Source organism: Gekko japonicus, unplaced genomic scaffold, assembly GCF_001447785.1.
Source record: "Gekko japonicus isolate JY-2015 unplaced genomic scaffold, Gekko_japonicus_V1.1 scaffold48, whole genome shotgun sequence".
In the NCBI taxonomy this organism is placed as follows: domain Eukaryota; kingdom Metazoa; phylum Chordata; class Lepidosauria; order Squamata; family Gekkonidae; genus Gekko; species Gekko japonicus.
The window spans coordinates 2067681-2090405 of record NW_015174273.1 but is presented as its reverse complement, the minus strand read 5'-3'; the positions used below and the strand labels follow the sequence as shown (position 1 = coordinate 2090405).

The 22725-nt window shown below is 43.5% G+C and overlaps 1 protein-coding gene across 1 annotated transcript in view; it reads left to right on the top strand.

The window, feature by feature from the left end:
• The first annotated feature begins 1179 nt into the window (after window positions 1–1179).
• NRG1 (neuregulin 1) overlaps window positions 1180–22725 on the top strand; it is a 136766-nt gene continuing 115220 nt past the window's right edge. The window contains exon 1 of the mRNA XM_015423728.1: window positions 1180–1813. Within this exon, the coding sequence (XP_015279214.1) occupies window positions 1180–1813 (634 nt within the window). The remainder of the gene's footprint in view (window positions 1814–22725) is intronic.

The window sequence follows — 22725 nt, the reverse complement described above, 5'->3', positions numbered from 1 at the left end:
GTAAAAACAAACTATCCTTAAATTGCAGTTCTGATGCATGCATTTTTCTAGGATGGTAAGAAGGCTAACTTCATCTGTAGGTAGCAGGCAGGCAGAAACTGAAGCTGAAAGGCCTGCGTCCCTTGGGAGGGATCGGATATCCGACAGTCTTCGCATCAGGTCCAGCCCATAAGGCTGCCACCTACAACCTTCCCCGCCCTCATCCTCATTGCAGCTTTGTTAGATTGCTCTGATCGATTGGCATCCTTTCATGACCACACAGTGGGAGAAAGAGAATGTTAGAGAGAGAAAGGGAAAGAGGGGTGGGGTGGAGGATGGGAGAGAGAGAGAGAAAGGAGAGGAGGGAAATCTGTACATCAGAAGAGCAGAGGGAAGGAAGGGAGGCAGGCACTAAAGTACTGACGAGGGACCATGAAACAGGAGACAGCAAGAACTGAGAGGAGAGAGTTGCCATCCCCTTCCTTTCAGATCTCCCGGCAGTGATATTGCTTGCAGTGATGCTCAGGGAACAGGCACCTGCTGCTCTGTAATGATTCAGCCTCTTTCTGCCGGCGCTTGTGCATAACAGGATGCTGTTGCTACTGTCACTGCTGCTGCTCCTGCCGCCGCTGCCGCCACTGCTGCTGCTGCTGCTCCCCTTCTTACTGGTTTTCCTTTTGCTCCTACTGCATGACGGCTGTTTTCTCCTCCATTTAAGCAGCCACCAGCCTCAGACGCTCAAGGTGAGAAGCCAGCCTTTCCCTCTGGGCTGTTGGTTCACTTAGGACAATTTTGTTCAAGGTTGCAGCGTTTATTTGCGTCCCATCCTTTCGGCTCCCCGAAGAATTTGAACGGTTTGAGGATAATCGAAAGGATTATAAACAAAATTATTTAAAAGTGAAGCTGGAAAGAAGCTGAATCATTCTGAGATGCTTCGTGTCTCCTTTTAAATTGTTTGAGAGGATGTTCCCCCCCTTTCCCCCTCCCCTTCCCTCCTTTATTTGGGTCACATTCAGACTCTTCAACTCTTTTCTGATTTTTGTACTATGATGCTGTAAGATTTTTGTGGATCTGTTCTCTCCCCCTCCCCACCCCCGGCTCTCTCGCTTGCTTTGTAAAAAGATGGACTAGGGTAGAGTTTTAGGGCCTTCTAAAGGAGTGCTCAACTGAAAAAAAAAATCTCTATATATATGATTAAATATGTCTGAAGCCACTCTGGAGGCTTTTCCCAGCCCCTCAATGCAGCTGAGCCCCACTGCATCCCTCGAGGGGCTCCCTGCTGAGGAGGATGTGCCAGAGACTCAAAGAGAGGAGACAAGGGTGCAAGGGATAGCAGGCCTGGCTGCTACTTGCTGTATCTGCCTGGAAGCGGAACAACTGAAGGGCTGTCTGAACTCTGAGAAAATCTGCATTGTCCCCATTTTGGCTTGCCTGATCAGTCTGTGCCTCTGCATCGCCGGCCTCAAGTGGGTCTTTGTGGACAAGATTTTCGAGTATGACTCTCCTACCCACCTCGGCCCCGACAGGATCGGACAAGATCCCATCACTCCCGCGGATCCGACTGCATTGTCTGCCTGGGTGCCGTCTGTGGTGCATACCTCGTACTTCCCCGTGCCTACCAGCGAAGTTGAAGTTGAGGTGACAGGGTCCCTAGTTTCCTCCGAGGCTGCTCCTCAGTCATCGCCACATAACAGTGTTTTAGGTTCTAATTTCTTACCCTCCTTCGCACCCTCCTTACCTCCACTCAGCCTGGACCCGGAGCTGAAAAGAGCCACAACAGCTTCTCTGGCAGAAGAAACAGAAACTAATATCCAAACAGCTTCACCAAAACTTGGTAAGTGTAAGTCCGTATCCCTCCATCCCGTACAAGAGTTCAGTCTTTATTGCCAGTTATGCTACCATAATCCATGTTAAGAGTAACGTGAGTAGCACTGCGATGAGGACAGTAATAATTTTTGCTGATCATTGAAGAGAGATGTTTCAGCTCTGCCTGTTAGACAGAAACTTCAGGCTGACTGACCTTCCTGTCCCCTTATCCTAGCTCAGAAAAAGAAACTTGGAGGGTGTGTGCAAGTTACTTAGTATTATAACAATAATAAGATGGTTACTAGATGTTTATCATGCAATTAAACACAAACAATTCAGCAGGTCATTTTATTAACTAATTTTCTGCAAAGCTGCATTGTTTCCCTTTTTTGCTTCTCATCCCTTTGCCCAGCCTGTAATTGATTTCTGTCTCCCAGCTTGGAGTGTTTTGTATTCCTGACAAATCACCACAACCCCCCCATCTCCCCCCCCTGTTAAATTAATGCAGTGGTGCAGTAATTTGGCAGTAATTCTAAACACTTATCTTTCTTTGCTTAATTACCCTAGTCTAATCTGTGCTGGTAAAAGTTGTTGTAAGAAGTTCACCCAGAGTCTCTTCTAATGCAGTATTTAGAACTAAAACCAGGCAAGAGCTTGTCATGGAACAGGAATGTAATTCCTTTATGAAATATGTGATGATAAGGGAGCTGCAGATCATATGCAGAGGGCATTCCCCACACCATGGACTAACCACAGACAGGTTCAACATCTGTGGGATCAGGAGTCATATTTACTTGGAGAATGTGGCTTCTGTATCAATTAGAGTTCCAGAAATCTGGTTGTAATAAATTAATCTCTGGACACACTGGAGGAATAACAGAATTCAGATTTATAGACTTCTCTATTCCAAGAACTCAGAGCAGGGAACAAAAAATATCCAGTTAAAAATGAAAATATTCATCAAATTAATTTAAATTATCTCCGCCATCTATTGACTTAATCCCAAATCCCACAAGTCAGCCCAGACTGGTAGTTTTAGCTTTAAATGATAGAGTCACATTTCCTTTTTAGCCCTCAAACAAGATCCCTACAAAATGTTACCATCTCATCAACTTTAACAAAACACCTCAATATAGAATATCAGGCATAAGAAAGCCCTACCAAAATTGCTTGCTATTTAGATTGAACAACTGTTCCTTAATGTTATCCAAATTGTTTAAGACAAAATATAATGAAATTGCCAATATTTTAAAAAGCTTGTGTTGAAACAATGCAGCTCTGGTTGACAGTCTAAGAGCTGCTCTGATACAGGCAAAGGGGGCGTGTTTGGAAAGCAGGCCCATAATTTGTAACAGAGATCTGCAGTGGCTGAAGCCTAAAGCAAGCTACTTCCTTGATTTGTTTACTTAGTTGTAACAAGACTGCTGTGTTCTCTCCCCACTCCCCATTTTCCTGGACAAAATATGGCAGCATTATGTATCTGACCTTATTTTATTCATATGGAGTAGATAAATGTCAAATGGACCAAGATCTGGCTCCTCGTTAGTTATCGGGATTTAGCAGACATGCCACTCGCAGAATCTGCATCTTTACTCAGAAGCGAGCAAGTCCCACTTAGTTCAGTGGGTCTTACTGCCCATTCAGCATATTTAAGATTGCAGGCTCAATGTGCCCAGCTGACTATGGCTGTATAAATGAGAAGCCTCCATTGCGATCAGTGCAGCTACACCCACTTTCATCCAAGTCACTGCGGCAGCTGTGGATCTAACCCAGTTATTCTGATAGTTCCAATATGAGTCATACTGAAAGGGGATTCAAAAAGAATCTCGCAGTTCTTCAGGTGTCATTTGCTTTTGGAATACATTGTGAAATGTTGGATTATTCATAGTTTACCTATAGTTAATACTCTGTCAAATAAAGGACTGATTGTTGGTTAAACAGGAAATTGCCACTGACTTACTTAGTTGTGTACAGTTGATAGTAACTATGATTTCTTTTTCATTTAGTGAAGGAGTTTCTTCTTTTTTATTTAAAAGTGGTATCAGTGCCATTTTAAAAGCATGGTTGCTTGCTATCCTTCTGCAGCTGGCAAACAATATCTGCAAAAGGTTCTGTTTCTTGGGAGAGGAAGTGGCAAAGGAAGAGCTGTTGAGATTCTTTGAAACAGTCTTTATTTGATCATTTGAAATTGTCACAAAGTAGAATCTGCTCATAACATGACCACCTGTGCAACCCACCCAGTGGGTTTGTAAAAGGAAAAGAAAATGGCCTTTGGGTCGCTACCAGCAAATTTTTAATGATCTGCATTCTGTCCTGTTCATGCTCAGGGAATGGGAGGGGGGGATGACCAGCAAATCTGAATTGCATACAGGTATTGACTTAAGAGGAGAAGACTTTGCCAATGATTTTGGTTTCACCCAGTCCTGAGAACATAAGCTACTAGAAGCCTAACTCTGTGGCAAGTTTTGAAGCTCTGAGCTGCTATGCTCTTTAGATAGCTGTAGAATCAGCAGGGGGATTCTGCACAATAGCTGCCAAGAAGTTCTGAGCAACGAAAGGAAGAAGTTTGCTAGTGCCGTGTCCTCTTTTATACTGTGCATGTCACCAGGGGGAGAATATTAATAATAAAGAATAATCCTACTAGGTGTATTGCCTAAAGTCAGTACATATATTCCTCAGAAGAATTCGTGCCTTCATATTAGTATCTCTTCAGAGCTAGGTATGTGCTGGCCTAGTTCCTAGTCTGAGATTGTCATGTCATTTCTGAACGGGACTTTTTTCATCGGTTTCAGAATCCCATTTTCCTTCTCTGCTTTCTATCTAGCTCAGCACATTCTGTTCAGGACTATATCCTTCAAGGTCATAGTCTGACAAGGGCTAATTGATTCTTCTCTGTGCTGGAGTCTGGGAGAGAGGCAATCCTAGTAATTGTCTCCTCTGTGTTGCTCTGAAGAACCTGCCTACCTTTTAAGTACCGTATATTTTGTATTTCACCAATCTAGAAATAGTCCCTTTCCTTCCGCATGTCTGGCCATTTTAAATTAAATGTCACCTGTCTGAAATAGCAAAACAACACAGCATTTTGTGCATTCATCTACATGGCATATTTATAATACATATCAGAATTTTCATACGTGTTCATATATCTATATATGAATGATCTATATTGTATTTTACCCTAACGTATAATTTTTCTTCAAAGGTGCACCAGCCTTATGAATGCTAATCATGTTGGGGTGAAATAGTGCTTTTCATACAAACCTGCAGCGGCACTTCAATTACTGTAATGATTATGTTCACAATACTGCTGTGGTTCCTGTAATCACTGCTATTTCCTGTTTAACTATACCATATCTTAAATATATTCTCTGCTTTTTCCTCTCTGTTGGAATGAATCATTAGAGGCTGGAAGAGGTTCCTGTATTATTATATTTCTAGCAGAGATAATAATGACTGCTGAATTCTGATGTTCCAGAAATCTGGTGGTGGCTCCCCCTGCCAGGCTGTGACGGCTCTTTGTTCCCTCTCGCGCAATGAGACCGCAGCAGGCTCTCCCAGAATGCTTTTCTCTCTGTGTGTGTTGTGTTTTTTTAACCAAGAATGGGTAATGCAAAACCATAATTAATGGAATGCTTAAGCACCGGAATCAAGAAGGGCCTAGATGTCCATCAAAGTCAGTAGAAGGTGCGTTTCTACAGATCCCTTGATACCTTGATCAACCGAAGATGTTGCAGAAGGGCCTAGATGTCCATCAAAGTCAGTAGGAGGTGCGTTTCTACAGATCCCATACCTTGATCAACCGAAGATGTTGCAATACCTTCTGAGTGATGGTCTCAGGTCTGTTGAACTGATTGCCATGGGAGTCCTGTGTAGACTTAAGCTAACGTGATTTAGGAAGTGGTTTCTGGAATATCAAGTTTTTAGGCACATACAAAAGTCTGATGTGTTCGATGGGACTTCTCTCCTTTGAACAGCCCCCCTCCCTGCCCAACTCCTTGTTTCAAAAAAGGTTTACCATGTAGAATAGGGAACCACTTTTTCAAGAAAACATTCTGTTCTCTGGATTCAGTTCCCCGCAAAGCATTTTCCCCCCAGTTAGTTTCTAGGGAAATTTTTTTTAGTTCATTTATTTACATTATTTATAGTTTGCCTTCCCCACTGAGACTGGAGGCAGATTACATAAGAACAGAAGAAGAGCCCTGATGGATCACACAGTGGCCAGCCATTACCTCTGGACAGCCAACAACAGGGCATAGAGACCAAGGCTTTCCCCTGATGTTGCCTCCTGGCTCTGGGATTCAGAGGCTTAGTGCCTCTGAATGGGGAGGTTCCCCCCCCCATTCAGCCATCAATAAACATCCTCCATGAATCTATCTAATCCCCTTTTAAAGCTTTTTATTCCAGTGGCCGTCACTACATCCTCTGGCAGGGAACTCCACATTTTAATCACTCTCTGTTTTAAGTAGTATTTCCTTTTGTCCGTCCTTGGTGGGTGCTACAAGCATGGATGGCTTCAAAAGGGAATTAGATAAGCATATGGAGCAGAGGTCCATCAGTGGCTATTAGCCACAAGGTATAGCTAGGGGCTCTGGGGCAAGTGATGCTCTGTCTTCTTGGTGCTTGGGGGCGGGGGTTAACAGTGGGAGGGCTTCTAATGTCCTGGCCCCACTGCTGGACCTCCTGATGGCACTGGTATTTCTGGCCACTGTGTGACACAGAGTGTTGGACTGGATGGGCCTTTGGCCTGATCCAACATTGGCGTCTCTTATGTCCTTAGGGAAAAAATTTTTAGTTCATTTATTTACATTATTTATAGTCTGCCTTCCCCACTGAGACTGGAGGCAGATTACATAAGAACAGAAGAAGAGCCCTGATGGCTCACACAGTGGCCAGCCATTCCCTCTGGACAGCCAACAACAGGGCATAGAGACCAAGGCTTTCCCCTGATGTTGCCTCCTGGCTCAGGGATTCAGAGGCTTAGTGCCTCTGAATGGGGAGGTTCCCCCCCCCCATTCAGCCATCAATAAACATCCTCCATGAATCTATCTAATCCCCTTTTAAAGCTTTTTGTTCCAGTGGCCGTCACTACATCCTCTGGCAGGGAACTCCACATTTTAATCACTCTCTGTTTTAAGTAGTATTTCCTTTTGTCCGTCCGGAATCTACTGCCCATCAGTATCATTGGATGCCCTCGAGTTCTAGTATTTTAGGAGAGGTAGAAAAATTTCCCTTTGTCAACTCTCTCCACCCCATGCATAATTTTATAAACCTCTATCGTGCCGCATCCCCCCCCTCCCCCGGGTCATCTCTTTTCTAAACTGAAAAGTCCCAGACTCGTCTGCCTTTCCTCATACAGAAGGTGCTCCAACCCCCCTAATCATCTTGGTTGCCCTCCTCTGTACTGTTTCCAGCTCTGCAATCAGGATACACGGACCAGAACTGTACACAGTATTCCAAATGAGGCCACACCATCAATCTATGTGGGGGCGTGACAATAGTAGCCGTTTTATTCTCAATTGCTTTCGTAATAATCCCTGACATAGAGTTTGCCTTTTTCAGTGCTGCAGCACACTGGGTTGACACTTTCATCGCGCTGTCCACTACAACTATAAGATCTTTTCCCCTCTCAATCTCAGCAAGTTTAAACCCTTTTATCCTATTGGATGTATTAGTTTTTAAATTTGCATTGTTGGTGGTAAGCCACGGGTACGCTGCACTTCCCAGACGTTGGGGTGTGATCGCGCCCGGATAATCCACCCACCTTCTGTGCCTCTCCCGCAGCAACTTTGCCGTGTGACCGGGGCCAATGTAGTGTCATCTGCAAACTTGGCCTCTACGTTACTCACCTCTAGTTCTAGATCATTTATGAATAAATTAAATAGTACTGGCCCCACTACTGATCCTTGTGGGCGCCCACTGCTTATATCCATCCACTGTGAGTACTGTCCATTGATTCCTACTCTTTGCTTTCTGTCATTTGAGTATTTAATCTGTAAGAGAACCAATCCTCTTATCCCATGACTGCTAACTTTACTCCAGAATCTTTGCTGAGGTACACAGTGTAAGTCAATGCGGCCATATATTCCTGTGTTCTTAATAGACTTTACAATTTAACATTGTAATCTGTACTTTATTTTTGCTTTTACTAACCATGGCAATGTTTATATGTAAGGCAGAAATATACTTCTTGCAAAATCATAGCCATTTCAGCTATCCAGGATCCTGATTTTTGCCAAAGAACAAAACTTTGATATGAAGCTTGTTTTGCATTTGCTCTCTGGATGTACAAGAAATGCAAGAAATAGTGATTTTCCCCCCAATTTTTAAAAACTGCCCATTATGTCAAATTTTTTAAAAATTACTTTTTTAAAAAAGCAAAACCCTTTCATCTGATATTTTTGGTATTCTTTTAACCAATCCTCTCTTCTTTGCTTCATCTTTTGTTATCCCCTCTCAGATGAGGCCCTTGATCCTTGGGAGAGCCATAAGAATAACTCCAGTGGTGTGGTGTAACAGAGATTCCCATTGGCCACATTCTAATAATAATGCAGTCTTCATATGTTGGTTCAGAGTGCATTGTTTCTGGAACTTGCCTTGCTCAGCCCTGTAAGAGCCAACTCTACTTGTGTGCTGCTAATTAGTCACATTCCTTGCAGCAGAAATCACTTTCTCACTCTCGCTTTGCCTTTTTCAAGTAACAGAGGTGACTTGAGGAAATTATTAGTATACCAGATCAACTAAAAAAAAAACCTCATGAGTGCTAATGGAGTCTCTAGTTGTGAACAAATCTCCCTCTGTCAGTTTCTTCTTTAGGAGAAGAATTCTTTTTTTCTTCTCTGTTTGGGCTAGTTATCTTGTGCTCTGGAGATCCACTCCCTTTTAGAACTTTATTTTGCATTCAGAATCTCTTCTGGGGGTTTTCCAATCTCTTCTTCTTCTTCTTTTGGTTTTTTGCCAACTGCTTTGACTTCTACAAAAACCATTACTGGGGTGGGTCCTACTCCATCCTCCCACTTCACAGAGCAAAATTTTATGCCTCCCTCCAACCTAAGGAAACTTCATCCAGCTAAAGTGGTTTTTCCACTGGAGGAACTTGTGAGAGGAAGTCTCCTTTGGTTGGAGGAAGACTCCTTGGAACATGGTTGGATCCACCCTACTGTTCTAATTCACTTTTGTCATTGAGTACTACCTTTCTTGCTTATAAATAGCTCTGTTCAAGTCAGCCTGCACAACTTGAGACCTGCTAATTGGGAAAAAGCCCACCAGACCATACAATGCCAGTATGCCATACTTCTACCAGTCCCCTTATCAGATTCCCTTCCCCAGTACCACCACTGCTCCCCAGTGCCCCTTTCTGAGCACTCTGTTACTCCCCCCCTCTCAACCCCCCTTCCAACATGCCACTGCTTGCCTTCCAACATCCCATTGCATGCCGAAATGGTTCTCCACCATTCTCACTGCTTAATGAACATGTCATCCAACCCACCTTCTCCCTAGCCCCCTACTTAATTCCAGGGGTATTTTTGGGCAGGAACGCACAGGAACGGAGTTCCGGCTGACTTCAGAGTTGCCCATGCCCACTTCAGCCAAAACTTCTGCGTGCATGGCTACAGAGGGAAGGCCTGGAGACCAACCCTCCCCCAGCAACTCTGAGGCAGGGGGCCCCCGGAAGGATCGGGGAGGCATTTAAATGCCTCCCCGTGCCTTCCCCAGCCTGTCCAAGGGCCAGCTTGCCTGGGCTCCCCACAGCCGGGGGCACCTGGGCAAGCCAAGGGAAGGCATGGGGTGTGGCCTAATAGGCTAATGTGTTTATGCTGTTGGGTGTGGCCTATTATGCTAATGAGTTCTTGCTGGGCTTTTTCTACAAAAAACCCCCTGCTTAATTCTATATTCTTCCCCCATGGTTGCAAATGGAAAATGGCATATTCCACACTCCATTTTGTTCTGTGTCAGCATACTGCACCTCATTTGCCTATAACTCCTCCTCCGTTCCTTCACACCATCACTGCTATCTTAAATGGAATGAAGAAGCTGGTGCTGGGACCTGCAAGCAGCAACCATTGACAGCTGGCTCACGGATAGCCTAGCTAGTATCTCTTCACCGATAAAAGAATGGGGGATCATGTGGTCTGCTGTGGTAGTTGTTATTTTGCAACAGGTGACCACATAAATTAATTGCAGGACTAGAATACAATGCAATAAAGGAAGATGACATCCAGTTGCCAACAGGAAAAAAAGTTTTAAAGCGAGTGAGTTCTCTTGAGGTGGTAAATGTTATTATGCCCTGAAACAATATATTAATGTTATGCTGACTGACCTGTCATTCAAACTCTATGAATAAAAATGAAGAGTTCTAAATACATAGGCATGGGTTTACATGCCATGGGCCTCAACACAAAGCACTCAGCTCAGTAAAGCACAACACGAAAGTTGGAAGCAAATACTAAAATTCTCAAGGTCAGTGATCCAGGAGCATATATCACTGTACTCTGTTATAGTATGTAATAGCTGTTCCAAAGCTAAAACTTTCGAACTTAAAAAAAAAACACCACTTATGATCCAAATTTACATAAGCAAACATGATGTTAAACTGCTTTTTCAGTGAAAGAGTGCAAGAAAGGTGAAAATCAGGAGGCAAACTAGGGTTGCCAGCCTCCAAGTAGGGCCTAAAAACCTCCTGAAATTACAGCTGACTTCCAGACTACAGAGATCTGTTCCCCTGGAGAAAATAGCTGCTTTGGAAGGTGGTGGTCCCTCCCCTCCCCCAACCCCATCCTCTCCCAGCTCCAGGAGTTTCTCAACCCAGGGCTGACAGTCCTAGCACTAAGTAGAGGCAGGGCCTGTGGTGTGTTCAAGACCTTTTCTTATGCTCAAAGATGCAATTTAGGCATAAAATCCCATATCAGAAAAGCTAGACTGGAACTCACAACCATCAGGAAAACAACTAAATGCCATTAACTATCACAGACCTCAGTTGTGCTTGTGATGAGAATAACCCAAAGTCCTTGGGCTCATGCATTTCCTCCTCCCCACCATCTTCTTACATGACACTGAAATTGCAAACTAGAAGCCGGGTTTGTTATATCCAGATTGGGTTGTTAAAATTAGGTTCACTTTTTGCTTTCAAACTAGAATTCCAAACCACAGGTTAATTTTGGGGTATATATGTGGTCCCGACAACTTTAAATTAAATAACCAGAAGTGCATGTCTATTCGGCAATAATCTATTACTTTTCTGCATTGTAATTATTTTAAATTGCTTATATTAGATACTAAATAGTATTTTAGGAATTGTGCAGAGTCTTCTTGATTAACAGTTGAGATGGCATAAAACTGTAAGATATCATTTCTAATGAGGAAGTGATGGCTTTGGACTGCCACACACGCCCCATATGATACTTTATTGAATGTGCCATCATATCTCCACATTATTCTGCCACTTAGCTGATCTGTGGGGAAATGTGCTCTCAGTTATCTTCTTTACTGTTTGCCGATGCTGTATTTGTCCTTTGTGCATTGCAGATATGAGCTGAGCAATTCTCCTTCAGTTTGCAATGCAGTCAACTCATTTTGGAACAGAAAAGGCTATGAGTCTCCCCAAGTAGCTGGAAAAAAAGGCAACATGTTTGCTTTCTTTTTTTTCCTCCAAGAGGATATGGTTGCTGCATATTTGTGCGTTTGTTCTTCAGCATACAACTGGAAAGGTATAAATGGAACCTTTTATGTTTTGATCATTCGCAGTCTTGCTAATGGAAATGCGATAGATTTTGCTGCAGAAACCTAACTCTGAATCAATATTGATGCAGTGAAGCAGCTTGTTCAGCAATGAAGAATGTCTCTATATATTACCAGATGAGGCTATGGTCTGCCTAAGGTAACAGGGTGCAGCCAAGTCTGAAGAAACAGGCCTTTGCCCCTGTATCCTTCCTTCATCCGCAGGAATCGTCTCACCGTTAGTGAGACTTACCTGGGGAAGGGAGCCTTGCTGGCGATGTCACCAGAGGTGCAGTGACATCATTTCAGGCATGACCCAGAAGTGACACCATGGCATCGCTGGTGAGGCTCTAGTATTCACCCAAAACTGTATGGTTTAACCTTAGAATTTTGGACAGATGCTAGAACATCACCTGACATGATGACATCAGTTCACCACCCAATTTCCCCAGTTACTTTTTCCCAGCTGGGTGGCAGCAGGCCTAGAACATCACCTGACATGATGACATCAGGCAGTGCTACAATCACCAGTTCACCACCCAATTTCCCCGGTTACTTTTTTCCCAGCTGGGTGGCAGCAGGGACACTAATGGGGTGGGAGGCCTCCCACCAAAGAGGGAGGGTGACCTTCCCTGAATGGTGAAGTGATTCATAGGGGGAAAGGTCCATCCGGTTGAACACTGAAGCTGTTGCCATTTTAGTAAAGCATGGGATTAAGACAGTGGGATAAATCCAACCGCCATGAAGTAGCTTGCCTCCTGCCTGAGGAGCCCAGGAGCCTCTTAGGTTGGAGGAAGGCTTCAAATCTGAGCCAAAAGGAAAGGTGGAGTATAAATACTTTAATGAATAAACTGTGTGCAGTGGAGTGCTTGGATAACAGTAGGATCTCCCCCAGTTTCTCTGCTTAGGGAGCAGGCGTGTCAGAGAGACTGGAGAAGGGACTAGAATCTTTGCCCCCTTGCCCATCTATCGTCTTTTATCTAACTTATCATCTCATTTGTGTGCACTATTATTTCTGTGAAGGACTTTACTTGAAAGGCAGTTTGTGGCTTAGCAAGCACTATGTAATATCTGAATGCAGCTAAATACATGTCTAATTACTTTTGTGCACTATAACCACGTGCCACATAGCAGCAGGGGTAATAAATATCAACAGTTTAGGGCATCTTCTTGGGAGATGACCAATAAAGGAGACCCTTTGTGTTTCGCCAGTACCTTCCAGGGTCACCTTCGTGAAATCAACAGGACAGTCCATGCCTTGTTTCAGGTTTCTGCAGTCCTAGCCTTATTACACTGTTTATTTGATGTCTCCCCATTCTATTGATTGTTCTGACTTACATTATTTAATCTGCTTGGAGTCTCAGTGAGAAACGCAAACTATTATGGCGTGGAGTTTTAAATAAGTTGGAAGCAGGTGCTCTTAGAAACCCCCCCCCCCCATTTTTAGATAAAAGCGGTGTTTTGCAAAATGTAGTATATGAGACAAATCTGAGATGTGATTAGAGTCTGGAAGGTTATCCCAGCAGGCTAATTGCCTAACCACCACAGAGCTGGGGGAAGGAATATGTGTTTAATCGCTGCATGCATTCATGGAATCAGGGGCTTTGGCTCCAGTACCTTTCTTCATTGTCACTGAACTTCCACCCCCAGCCTTTGTTTCCTTTAGTTTATCCATCCAGCTCTTTGTGGGGAAGCCCAAAATCCTACCCACTTGTTGCTGGAACAGACACTCAGGATGTTCAGACATGCCATTGGGGAGTCTCCAGGCTGGATGTTGCTATCTGGAGGTGTAAAATCTCTGGAATTTTTGAAGCCACAGGAAGAAAAAAATCTGGGTTTTCCCCTAGGTTTTCTCACAGGAAAAAAATGGGCATTTTGTGGAAAATCGAAATATATGCAATATTTACCAACTGATCCTACTCAGGGTTATCCCCTGTGAAGCCTATTGATGTCAGTGAACATAGAAGGGTGTAATTCTGTTCAGGACTGCGCTATTTTGTTAACCAAGTTTAACTTTGTTTTACTGCTTTAAACAACAAAAAAATGCATCATTTATAATTAAGCCTATAAAATTGTACTATTTGTCAAGTTCATGAAATTAGAATAAAATACTAAACAGAGAGAGAGAGAGAGCTTCAGTCTGCTGTACCGGATGCTACTTTAGCACATGTATCTCAGGTTCTGTTATCTGAGCAGTAGGAAAAATAAAAGTTAAACATAGAAAACAAATTTTGATGAATGCAGAAGAATGTGTGCTACATGGACTGTGTCTTACAATATACGTTATAGTGTATGTACCGTGAACAAAATTATTCACATTTAAACTGTAACTATATCCTTGCCACTGGCTTCTACCAGTTAATTCTTCTGTGTCTCTGTTTTTTCATAATTTTTAAATTTATGCTTATACAAAGCCATGGTGGCTATTTGCACAAATGTATTGTAAACCCTACAAAAACATTTAGACAATATAGACTTCTGTTGGCTTAGCCAGATGAACAGAAAGACATTTTATGGAGGCCTGGTTTCCAGGGGGAGGAATAAATTGTGTGTGATGGAAGCTTAGCTTGATTGCTTGTTTAAAGAGCGTTAGAAAAAAGGAAGGGGGTTCTATTTTATTCAGTCAATTAAGATGAGTTCAAGCTTAGAAAATATTTCTGGGTAGCATGTGAAACTGTCACATTTAATGCAGTCACATCAGGCATTTTTCTAGCAATAGAAACCAAGCTGGAATAAGTTGATTGTATTTGGCTGTTGTTTAACATGTGGTGCTTACGTTGACGTGAACTCCTCCATAAAGTGGCTACTCAAGATGATGGAACTTACAAACCATTAGGATATACTGATGAATGCACACAAGAGATGATGGGAAGGCACAGCTGTAGCATTCAGGGGGAGCATGGTTAGGTAGGGAACAATGGAGGAATGATGTCCCAAAAGAAACAGAGTTAGTACTTGAAGAACTTGATAATCATTGTGACTGTAAGAAGGTTTTTTGAGTCATAACTATATTTTGTCATGCTTTTACGCCTCTGTTTTCTATAGTTGGTTTGTGCAAAAGGCAAACATACCATTCAAGGTAGATCTGCGCATTGATTGGATACCAGAAGAAGTATTTATTTATTTATTTGTTTATTTCGATTTATATTCCACCCTCCCCGCATGGGCAGGCTCAGGGCGGTTTGCAACAGATTAAAATACAATACAATAAATACAATAAAACATAGATGCATTAAACAATGCAATAGTATAAAATTCAGACAAACAGATTTTGTACTGTTTTACTGGCTCCTGCCGCAATAAATTAGATTGATTGATTGACAGTCAGATTTATATATAAAGTGTTGTTGCATGTAGATGGCGATAGCGCCTTATAAGGCCATCTTATGGTGGTACTATATGGCCATACCAGTATCATTAGCTGTTCTTATTACTATTAACACAAGGACCTTAACAATTCAGTTGTTGGCAATTCAGATGTTGTCGATATGTTAGTGGCGGCTCCTAATCGAAAGCCTGGTGGAAGAGCTCTGTTTTACAGGCCCTGCGGGACTGTAGGAGGTCCCACAGGGCCCTGATGTCTTCCAGGAGCTCATTCCACCAGTGTGGAGCCGCCACTGAGAAGGCCCTAGCCCTGGTCGATGCCAATCTGGCATCTTTCGGACCAGGGAGAGTCAGACGGTTTTGTGATCCTGACCTCAGTGCTCTGGGGAACATGTGGGGAAAGTATGTGGCAGTATAATGCTTCTGATATTATCTCTGCTATAAACTGTGGATTTTTTCTTCCTTCATACATGATCATTTATGAAAATTCCACGTTAACTTCTGATCAAACGAGCACATGGCAAAAGGCTCCCTCTTTCTTGTCATTTAAATACTGTATCATTCTGTTTTCCCAATGTATCCTTTAGTATGCTCCAGCATTGCTTTAGTGTACCACAAGCCCTCAAATCAGTTTCATCGTTAACAGTTTTTTTGCAAGATATCAATAACAATATTTCCAATTTGTAGCTCTGTCAGCCATGTAATTTTAGTGATGCATGGCTATAGGTATAATCCATTATGGGCTAAGGCAGTATTTCAGGATAAAGATGCAATCAATACGTTAGTGCACAGAGTCTATTTTTCAGTGCTAGTTAACTGGAAGATAATATGTAAAGATCCCTTTGCATTAATAGAACTAAAAACAATAATACACAGTATCTCCAGTGATTTTCAGCATTAAAAGGTCCAAGGGTAAGTATGGATTGTTACTTTTTTTACTGGGCCTGCAGCCAGATAAAATATAAAACTTGCTGTAAAGAGAAAATCAGTTTGCTGTCACTGAAGTTTGTCATGTATAGGATTACAAGAATGAGGGACCAGTGGATGAACACTTTAATTGTATAGGACATTTTGTTACTGATCTAAAAGTAACTATTCTCCTACAAAAGAACTTTCAAAGGGAGAATACAATGTGAAATCGCTGACTTAGAATTCATTAAGAAGTTCAACACCAACTGCCTCCCCCCCGCCCCAGAAACCAGAATGGTTTTTCACTCTTTATGGGAGGTAATATCTTCTATATATTCTCCTTGCAAAAGTAATTTGATCTGCTTTTCATGTTTCATTGTGTACTTTTCTAGATCGGGGTTTATGTTAATCCTACATTGCCTGTCTGACAGAAGTTGGGAATGATCCTCACACACTCTTGAGTGACTTCTGAGATAAATCCATTGACCTTATGGGGTATGAATGTAATCCATCTGATGTAAAGGAAGAATGTAATGGAGGCTAAGATTCCTGACAGCTCCTGTTCATCTGCAGTGGTATATTGCTGGTAAAAGTATACAAATACAGCAAGTTATACCCTTCTGAGTCAATTGAAGTCAGTTGGCTTAGAAGGGTGTAAGTTTGCTTAGGATGGCACTGATAGCACAGTCATATCATTTGATGGATGCACGAATGGATGGACAATTGTTAAATTTATCTTTGGAACAGCTGGGCTGAACTGGTATGGATACCAGTGCTGTCTCTTGCACAAACCTGTTCCCCACTAGAAATAAGAAGATTTTTCTCTGTTCAAAAAACATGCTAATAAAATATCTGCATGATTTACATTCTAACTGTTCATCTGCAGTTCTGAACCAATAATAACTGCATAAGAAGTGTTCTGATAGAGCAAACGAATGGTCCTTCTGGTCCAGCATCCTGTTTCACACAGTGGCTAACCAGTTACACTGAAGGGCCAACAACTAGGACACAGAGGCCAAGGCCTTCTCCTGATGTTGCACTGGTGTTTGCAGGTTTGTTGCCTCTGCATATGGTCCACCACACATGCATACTTTTAAAGCCATCTAGGTTCATGGCCATCACTACCATAGGTACCTGTGTTACCCTTTTTCTTTTTCTCCACCCACAGCTTTTTCTGTCATGTCCCCTCAACATGCATTCCTGTCTATTTACCCTTCCCTTTCCACATCTTGCAGATTTTTATATTCCTTCATTTTTCATTCTATTTCTGTCCCATTCCTGTCCAGTTTGTTGTAATGGTTAGGAGTATGGACTCTAGTCCAGGAGAACCGTGTTTGAATCCCCACTTCTCCACATGCAGCTGCTGGTGTGACCTTGGGTCAGTTACAAGTTCTCTCAGAGCTGTTCTCTCAAGAACAGTTCTCGAAAGAGCTCTCTCAGGCCCACCTACTTCACAGGGTGTCTGTTGTGGGGAGGGGAAGGGAAGGGGATTGTAAGCCACTCTGAGACTCCTTTGGGTAGTGAAAGGCGGGGTATAAATCCAATCTCTCCTCTCTCACTCTCGCTGTCTGCCAGCAATAGCAGGCAGTGGTTTCTTCCTCCCAGTAATTCCAACACTGAAGGATTGTGGCTTATCTCCCCTAATAGTAGCACCAAATGGCATAAGATAAACATTCCCTTTTTGTGTGTGAAAAGCAGCACAAACTCCCCATCATGTCACCCCTTGCTAATTTACTTTGAGGGAGAGAGAAAAATAGCATTCAATTACGAGGCAAGTTCAAATTATTTCATCCCACTTCATTCTACTGTCCATCCTGAGAGATTAATTTGAATTAGAGGGTCCTCATTTGCTGATTTACACTCAGCACCCTTCCTCTCACTATCCCTTCCCCATTCTCTCCTCAAGCATCCTACAGGCTGTCATTTTGACTCTGTTAATTGAAAGCAGAGTCAGATTAGTGTTCAGTGAACATATATGAAACATCACAGGTAGGCTTGGGAAAATCTCATTGTGCAAGAACTTTTTATGGGAAAGGTGACTGTTGAGAGTGTCACAGGAGCTCGATGATGACTCTTCACTGTCTTCGTCGCTCGAGCTCCCAACACCGCGGAGCGCGGCCATGTTGTCTCGCCCCCTTTCTTTCCTCAAGGAGTATGCTGGCCTCAGACACCTGGACGGGGGAGGGCAGTTACATCACCATTCCCTATACTCTCGTCCCTGCTGGATGACGCGCTCTCTCTCTCTCTCTCTCTCTCTCTCTCTCTCTCTCTCTCTCGCGCTCTCTCTCTCTCTCTCTCTCTCTGTGCAGCCGTTCATCCAGGAGTCATCCCCGGACTCCTCCATTGCTTCCCTTATATCTCCCCCACCTGGTTCCCAGTGGGCTCCTCTCTTCCCGGCACCCTCCTCCTCCTCGGGCCCTGCCCCCTTACAAAATCGAAGACGCGCGCGCCGGGGGCGTGGTCCCTCCCTCTCCTGCCTTCTCTCCTCCTGGCCGCTGCGCTCGGAGTCTCCAGCCCTGAGGGGTGGAAGTCCCGTCCTCGGGACAGAGAGTAACAACCAGTTCAAAAGCCAGCCTTTTCCCCATTTCTGTTTTTAAAGGGAAATAACTATTGTAATGGAGCTAGGAATTGTTCTTTGCTTGCTGACAAATAAGCGGAGGATAATAATAACAGCATATAAGCTACAACTCTGAGAGGTTCAGTTACTCAGCAAACTTATCTGTATTGCAGGGCTTGATTTGGGCTTCATTTCGTCAAACAACGCTAGACAAGCGTGACTCAGGCCTTCGTATCAGACATATGCTGTTTGACATTCTCCGAGCAGGCGAAGCTGGCTGTCTGCTCCTAAATACAGTTGGCTTTTTGAATTATGCATCAGGCTGCAATATGGGGACAGCACTTCACAGCTCCTGTTTGGGGGGCCACGATGGGAAGGAGGGGGGAGGTCTGTGATATACTGCCACTTTCCATTTTTTATGTGCTAGCTGAGTTAAAAGCAACCCTTGAATTGTGTCACTTTTTCCCTGGTCCTGACTATTTAATCATCTGAGAGAATACCAGCCTGAGTTTTGTGGTGAGATTTATGGTGCCCCTAACTGTCAGCAAAGTGCTTCCTTCAGCCGAGCACTGGGAAGTAGCCCAGTTTAGAACACTAATGGGCTACCGTCTGGGGGGAAAAATAGCACTGGTGATTGAAATGTCACTGCAGTTAGCCCTTTGGGCTGCATACTAAACGGTACTGAAATCCTGGAGAGATTGCTGTTTTATTTTTATTTTTTCTGGAGATGTCTGTGAGGTTGCTATCTGCATACCACCGCATTGGATAATGACAGAGGGGCTTTTATTTATCCTTGCCTTGAAAACAGTAGGGGAGATATTAAGGCTGCTGCCTGTATTTTGCGGAATAAAAGATTTCTATGTTGTGGGGGGGGGGGAAATTCCATCATTATTAATGCTAAGATTTATAGCCGGAGACAGTTTTCTGTGCAGGTCAGAAGGCCTCCCCCCCCCAGATCCCCAGCCCTAAACACCAAAGTCTGCAAAGTCAGAACAAACAGCATAAGTGAAATCTGAGTGACCCAAATCTTGTCTAGCATCAGCAAAAGTAGTAATGGCACTTTACTAGTAGGTGTTCCCCTTCAGTTGCAAAATAGAGTGATGGGAACCATACTTGCAGGAGTAGTCTTCCTTTCAGTGTATCCACTTCCTTTCCCCCTGCCCTTCTCAGCAAGTAGCCAATGGAGACTTCATAGTAGATATGCTATGAGTCCTATTTACAATCCCACTGTGATAGGCATTGAGCAGCTGCCTATCACCCCATTTTGTTAATTGAACCTGACATGTCCACTTGATCAGTGGTTGAAGACCAAGGTCGGCTTTCTCATCGTTTTGTTTTTTTGGTTGACCTGGATGTTCAAAGCATGGTCACGTTCCCTTCCCCTCCCCAGTCCCCTTGCCCAGCTCTCAAATGGGCAAAATTGACCTCCTGTAAGCCGTGCCTTCTCCCCAGTACTTCAGTAGAATGTTATTTTTCTTACATGCGGAGGATGCGGCCTTAGATTAGGTTAGGTTAAAGAGTAGAAATTGATGCTCTTTAGACACCTTCCTGGTTATGATTCTGTTGGTATCAACTGCTTTACAATTAAGGTAAAGGTAAAGGTTCCCTTGCTCGAAAGCCAGTCGAATCCGACTCTAGGGTTGCAGTGCTCATCTCCGTTTCAAAGCCGAAGAGCCAGCGCTGTCCGAAGACGTTTCCGTGGTCATGTGGCCGGCATGACTAAACACCAAGGCGCACGGAACGCTGTTCCCTTCCCACCGAAGTGGTACCTATTTATCTACTTGCAATTTCTTGCTTTCGAACTGCTAGGTTGGCAGGAGCTGGAACTAGAGACGGGAGCTCACTCCGTCATGCGGGCATACTCGGGTCTCGAACTGCTGAACTACTGACCTTCCACAGCCTGCAGTTCAGCGTCAACCACTTGAGCCACCGCAGCTCGCTTTACAAATTAGTCAGTGCCTAATATTAATACACACTACCTTCTCCACCTTGTCTCAGTACAAACAATTGTGTTAGCAGCAGTATTATGTACTATCAATTCTTCTCTCCTTCATCTCCAGCTTCTTAATAGATATGTGATTGATTTGTTTATCTGTCTCTCAGAGAAGGGTTATCAAAAATCTTAACAGAAACAATTTATTCATTGTTCTGCCCCATCAGATTTTAAACTGGGAAGGGTTTTCTAACCTAGAAGTTTCCTCCACATCTCTCCAAAAGAACAAATGAAAATGGCAGTTATTCCTCCCTCTCTGCCTTGCACTATGCACTATGGGAGGCAGTAGAATGCCAAAGGAACTGAATTGTGCCAACCAAAAAGTCTTTAGGCAATAAAGCTTGTCCCACCAGCAAAAATATAAAGCAGGTAAAGGAATTCTTCAAATATGAAACTGTAGTTGGTGATTAGCAGCAGACTGGAAATAAGAGATTTAGTATAACATTGCAGGTCTTGGCAGTGGGGTAAACCTCCCTCTGTGAAACTTCCTCTAAATTTCTTCTTGTATTTATGCTAGCTGAGTTAGCCTTATGGGCTCTGTACTATGTCCAACTCTGTGGTGTTCTGGGAGAGCTTTTTACTGAATGTGGCTTCAAGTTTTCACCTAGGGTTGCCAGGTCATACCTTGCTGCCGGCAGGGGGGTCTTTGCTTCTCTCTGAGAGCTTCTGTTGTGTGTCCAGAGCGTCATCACATGACTACGCTCTAGGTTTTGGGCAAAGCTTTATGGTCTTGAGCCCAAATTTACCGTAGAGTTTTGCCCAAAACTTAAGAGTGTTGCTGTGCGATGTCAGCAACCTGATGATACCACCTCCAGGTGATGTAATCATGCCACATTTGGGGGGCATTTGGGGGCAGGGAGGAGCCCGCAGAAGAGGAGAAACCCCCACCCGGACCAGGGGACTGGTAACCCTAGTTTCACCATAGTGCAATATTTCTGAATATTGGCGCATTTGGACCACCTGGTTTGGGAGGTGCTTCAAAAAGGCATTCTCGCACTACCTTGAGTTTAAAAAATGGAATATTGATACTCTTCTGGTGAACAAGTTGGGCCATGTTGTCCTGCAGATTCTTGTTGCAGTAGCACATAAACAACCGTTTTCACTGCAGTTGATAATATCCTTGCATAGCACCCTTTTCATGGCAAATGAGACTGTAACATCTCGCTGTGGCCTGCTTGCCATTTGTTTCCCTACCTTCAAGAGGCCAGTATGAGGCACACATGACAGTGTTCCGCTCCAGGATCAATAGCCATCCTGTAGGATCCTTCACTTTGGATATTCTTGGTCCCATCCTTTCTGCTCCCCAGCCTGCCTTCAAGAAGCCATTACTCCACATCACCATGACCCCCAAGAGCTGTGTTTACACACAAAAAGTTTTTATGGCTGAAACCGCACTATTTAAGAGGCTGGTGCTGGATGACTCCTTAGGAGTGTCAGGCTTCAGCCAAAGCACCACGGGGCCAGATGCCAATCATGCTGGCATTGGCACCGTGTGACCCCCCCTCTGAGCTGCTGTCTCAGGACCCCAGCTAATAGAAGGAACATTTAAATCACAGTGTCTCAAGTGGATCAGGGCTCTGCGTGTGTATGATACTGCAGCTGTTGAGCTTTCCTGTATCAGCAAAAACCTGGCTGAAGTATAGATATATCAATCAGTGTAACAGAGAAATTGAAAACCGTGCACTGTGAAATTTGGTGATAGGTTTCCGTATCCTGGATAGGATGGAAGTTCAGTGTTGGCCTACATCTCTGGCACAGTTTCTAATTTAGAAATATATGTCCAAGATGGCACACTAGAGCTGTATGAGCATACTCCCACAATATGAGAATATGCCAGATTCCAGTGACTCTTTAAAAAAAAATGATATAAAGCTCACAGAACTCAGGGACCTTCACACATATGAATGTAGCTCTGTGCCTTAGTTGTACATTATACCATGGATGCATCAGTGACAGCATATGAACCTGCTTCCCCACCCCTTCCGGAAGTTCAAACTGAAGAGTGTGTGATCCATCCCAAGTCACAATAGTTGGGATGGATATACATGCACGTAAAAGTGTATATTTTACAACTAGCCAAAATTAACACTACCAAACCTCTCTTGTCCTACTGAGGAGTTCACTCAGTGCTCAGAACTGTGGCTCGGGAAAGCAGCTCTGCATGTTGTATGTAATTGAGTCATTGAAACGAGCTGTTGGTACACATTTGTATATGAAAACTTGCCTATAAAGTTGATTCAATATTGTATGTAATTCCCACTCTTTATTCCCATTTACGCAATTGCAAATGTTCACGGGTTTTTAAGAAAGCATTCAGTATGACAGGCAACACAAGTAAGCACTGTATGAGACAAATGGAAAACAAAATAAGACCCTGACATTTGCTGTTAGCTGGTATTTGGTGGCTGCCTTGTCTGTATTTGCATGCAGTATATTTGCTAAA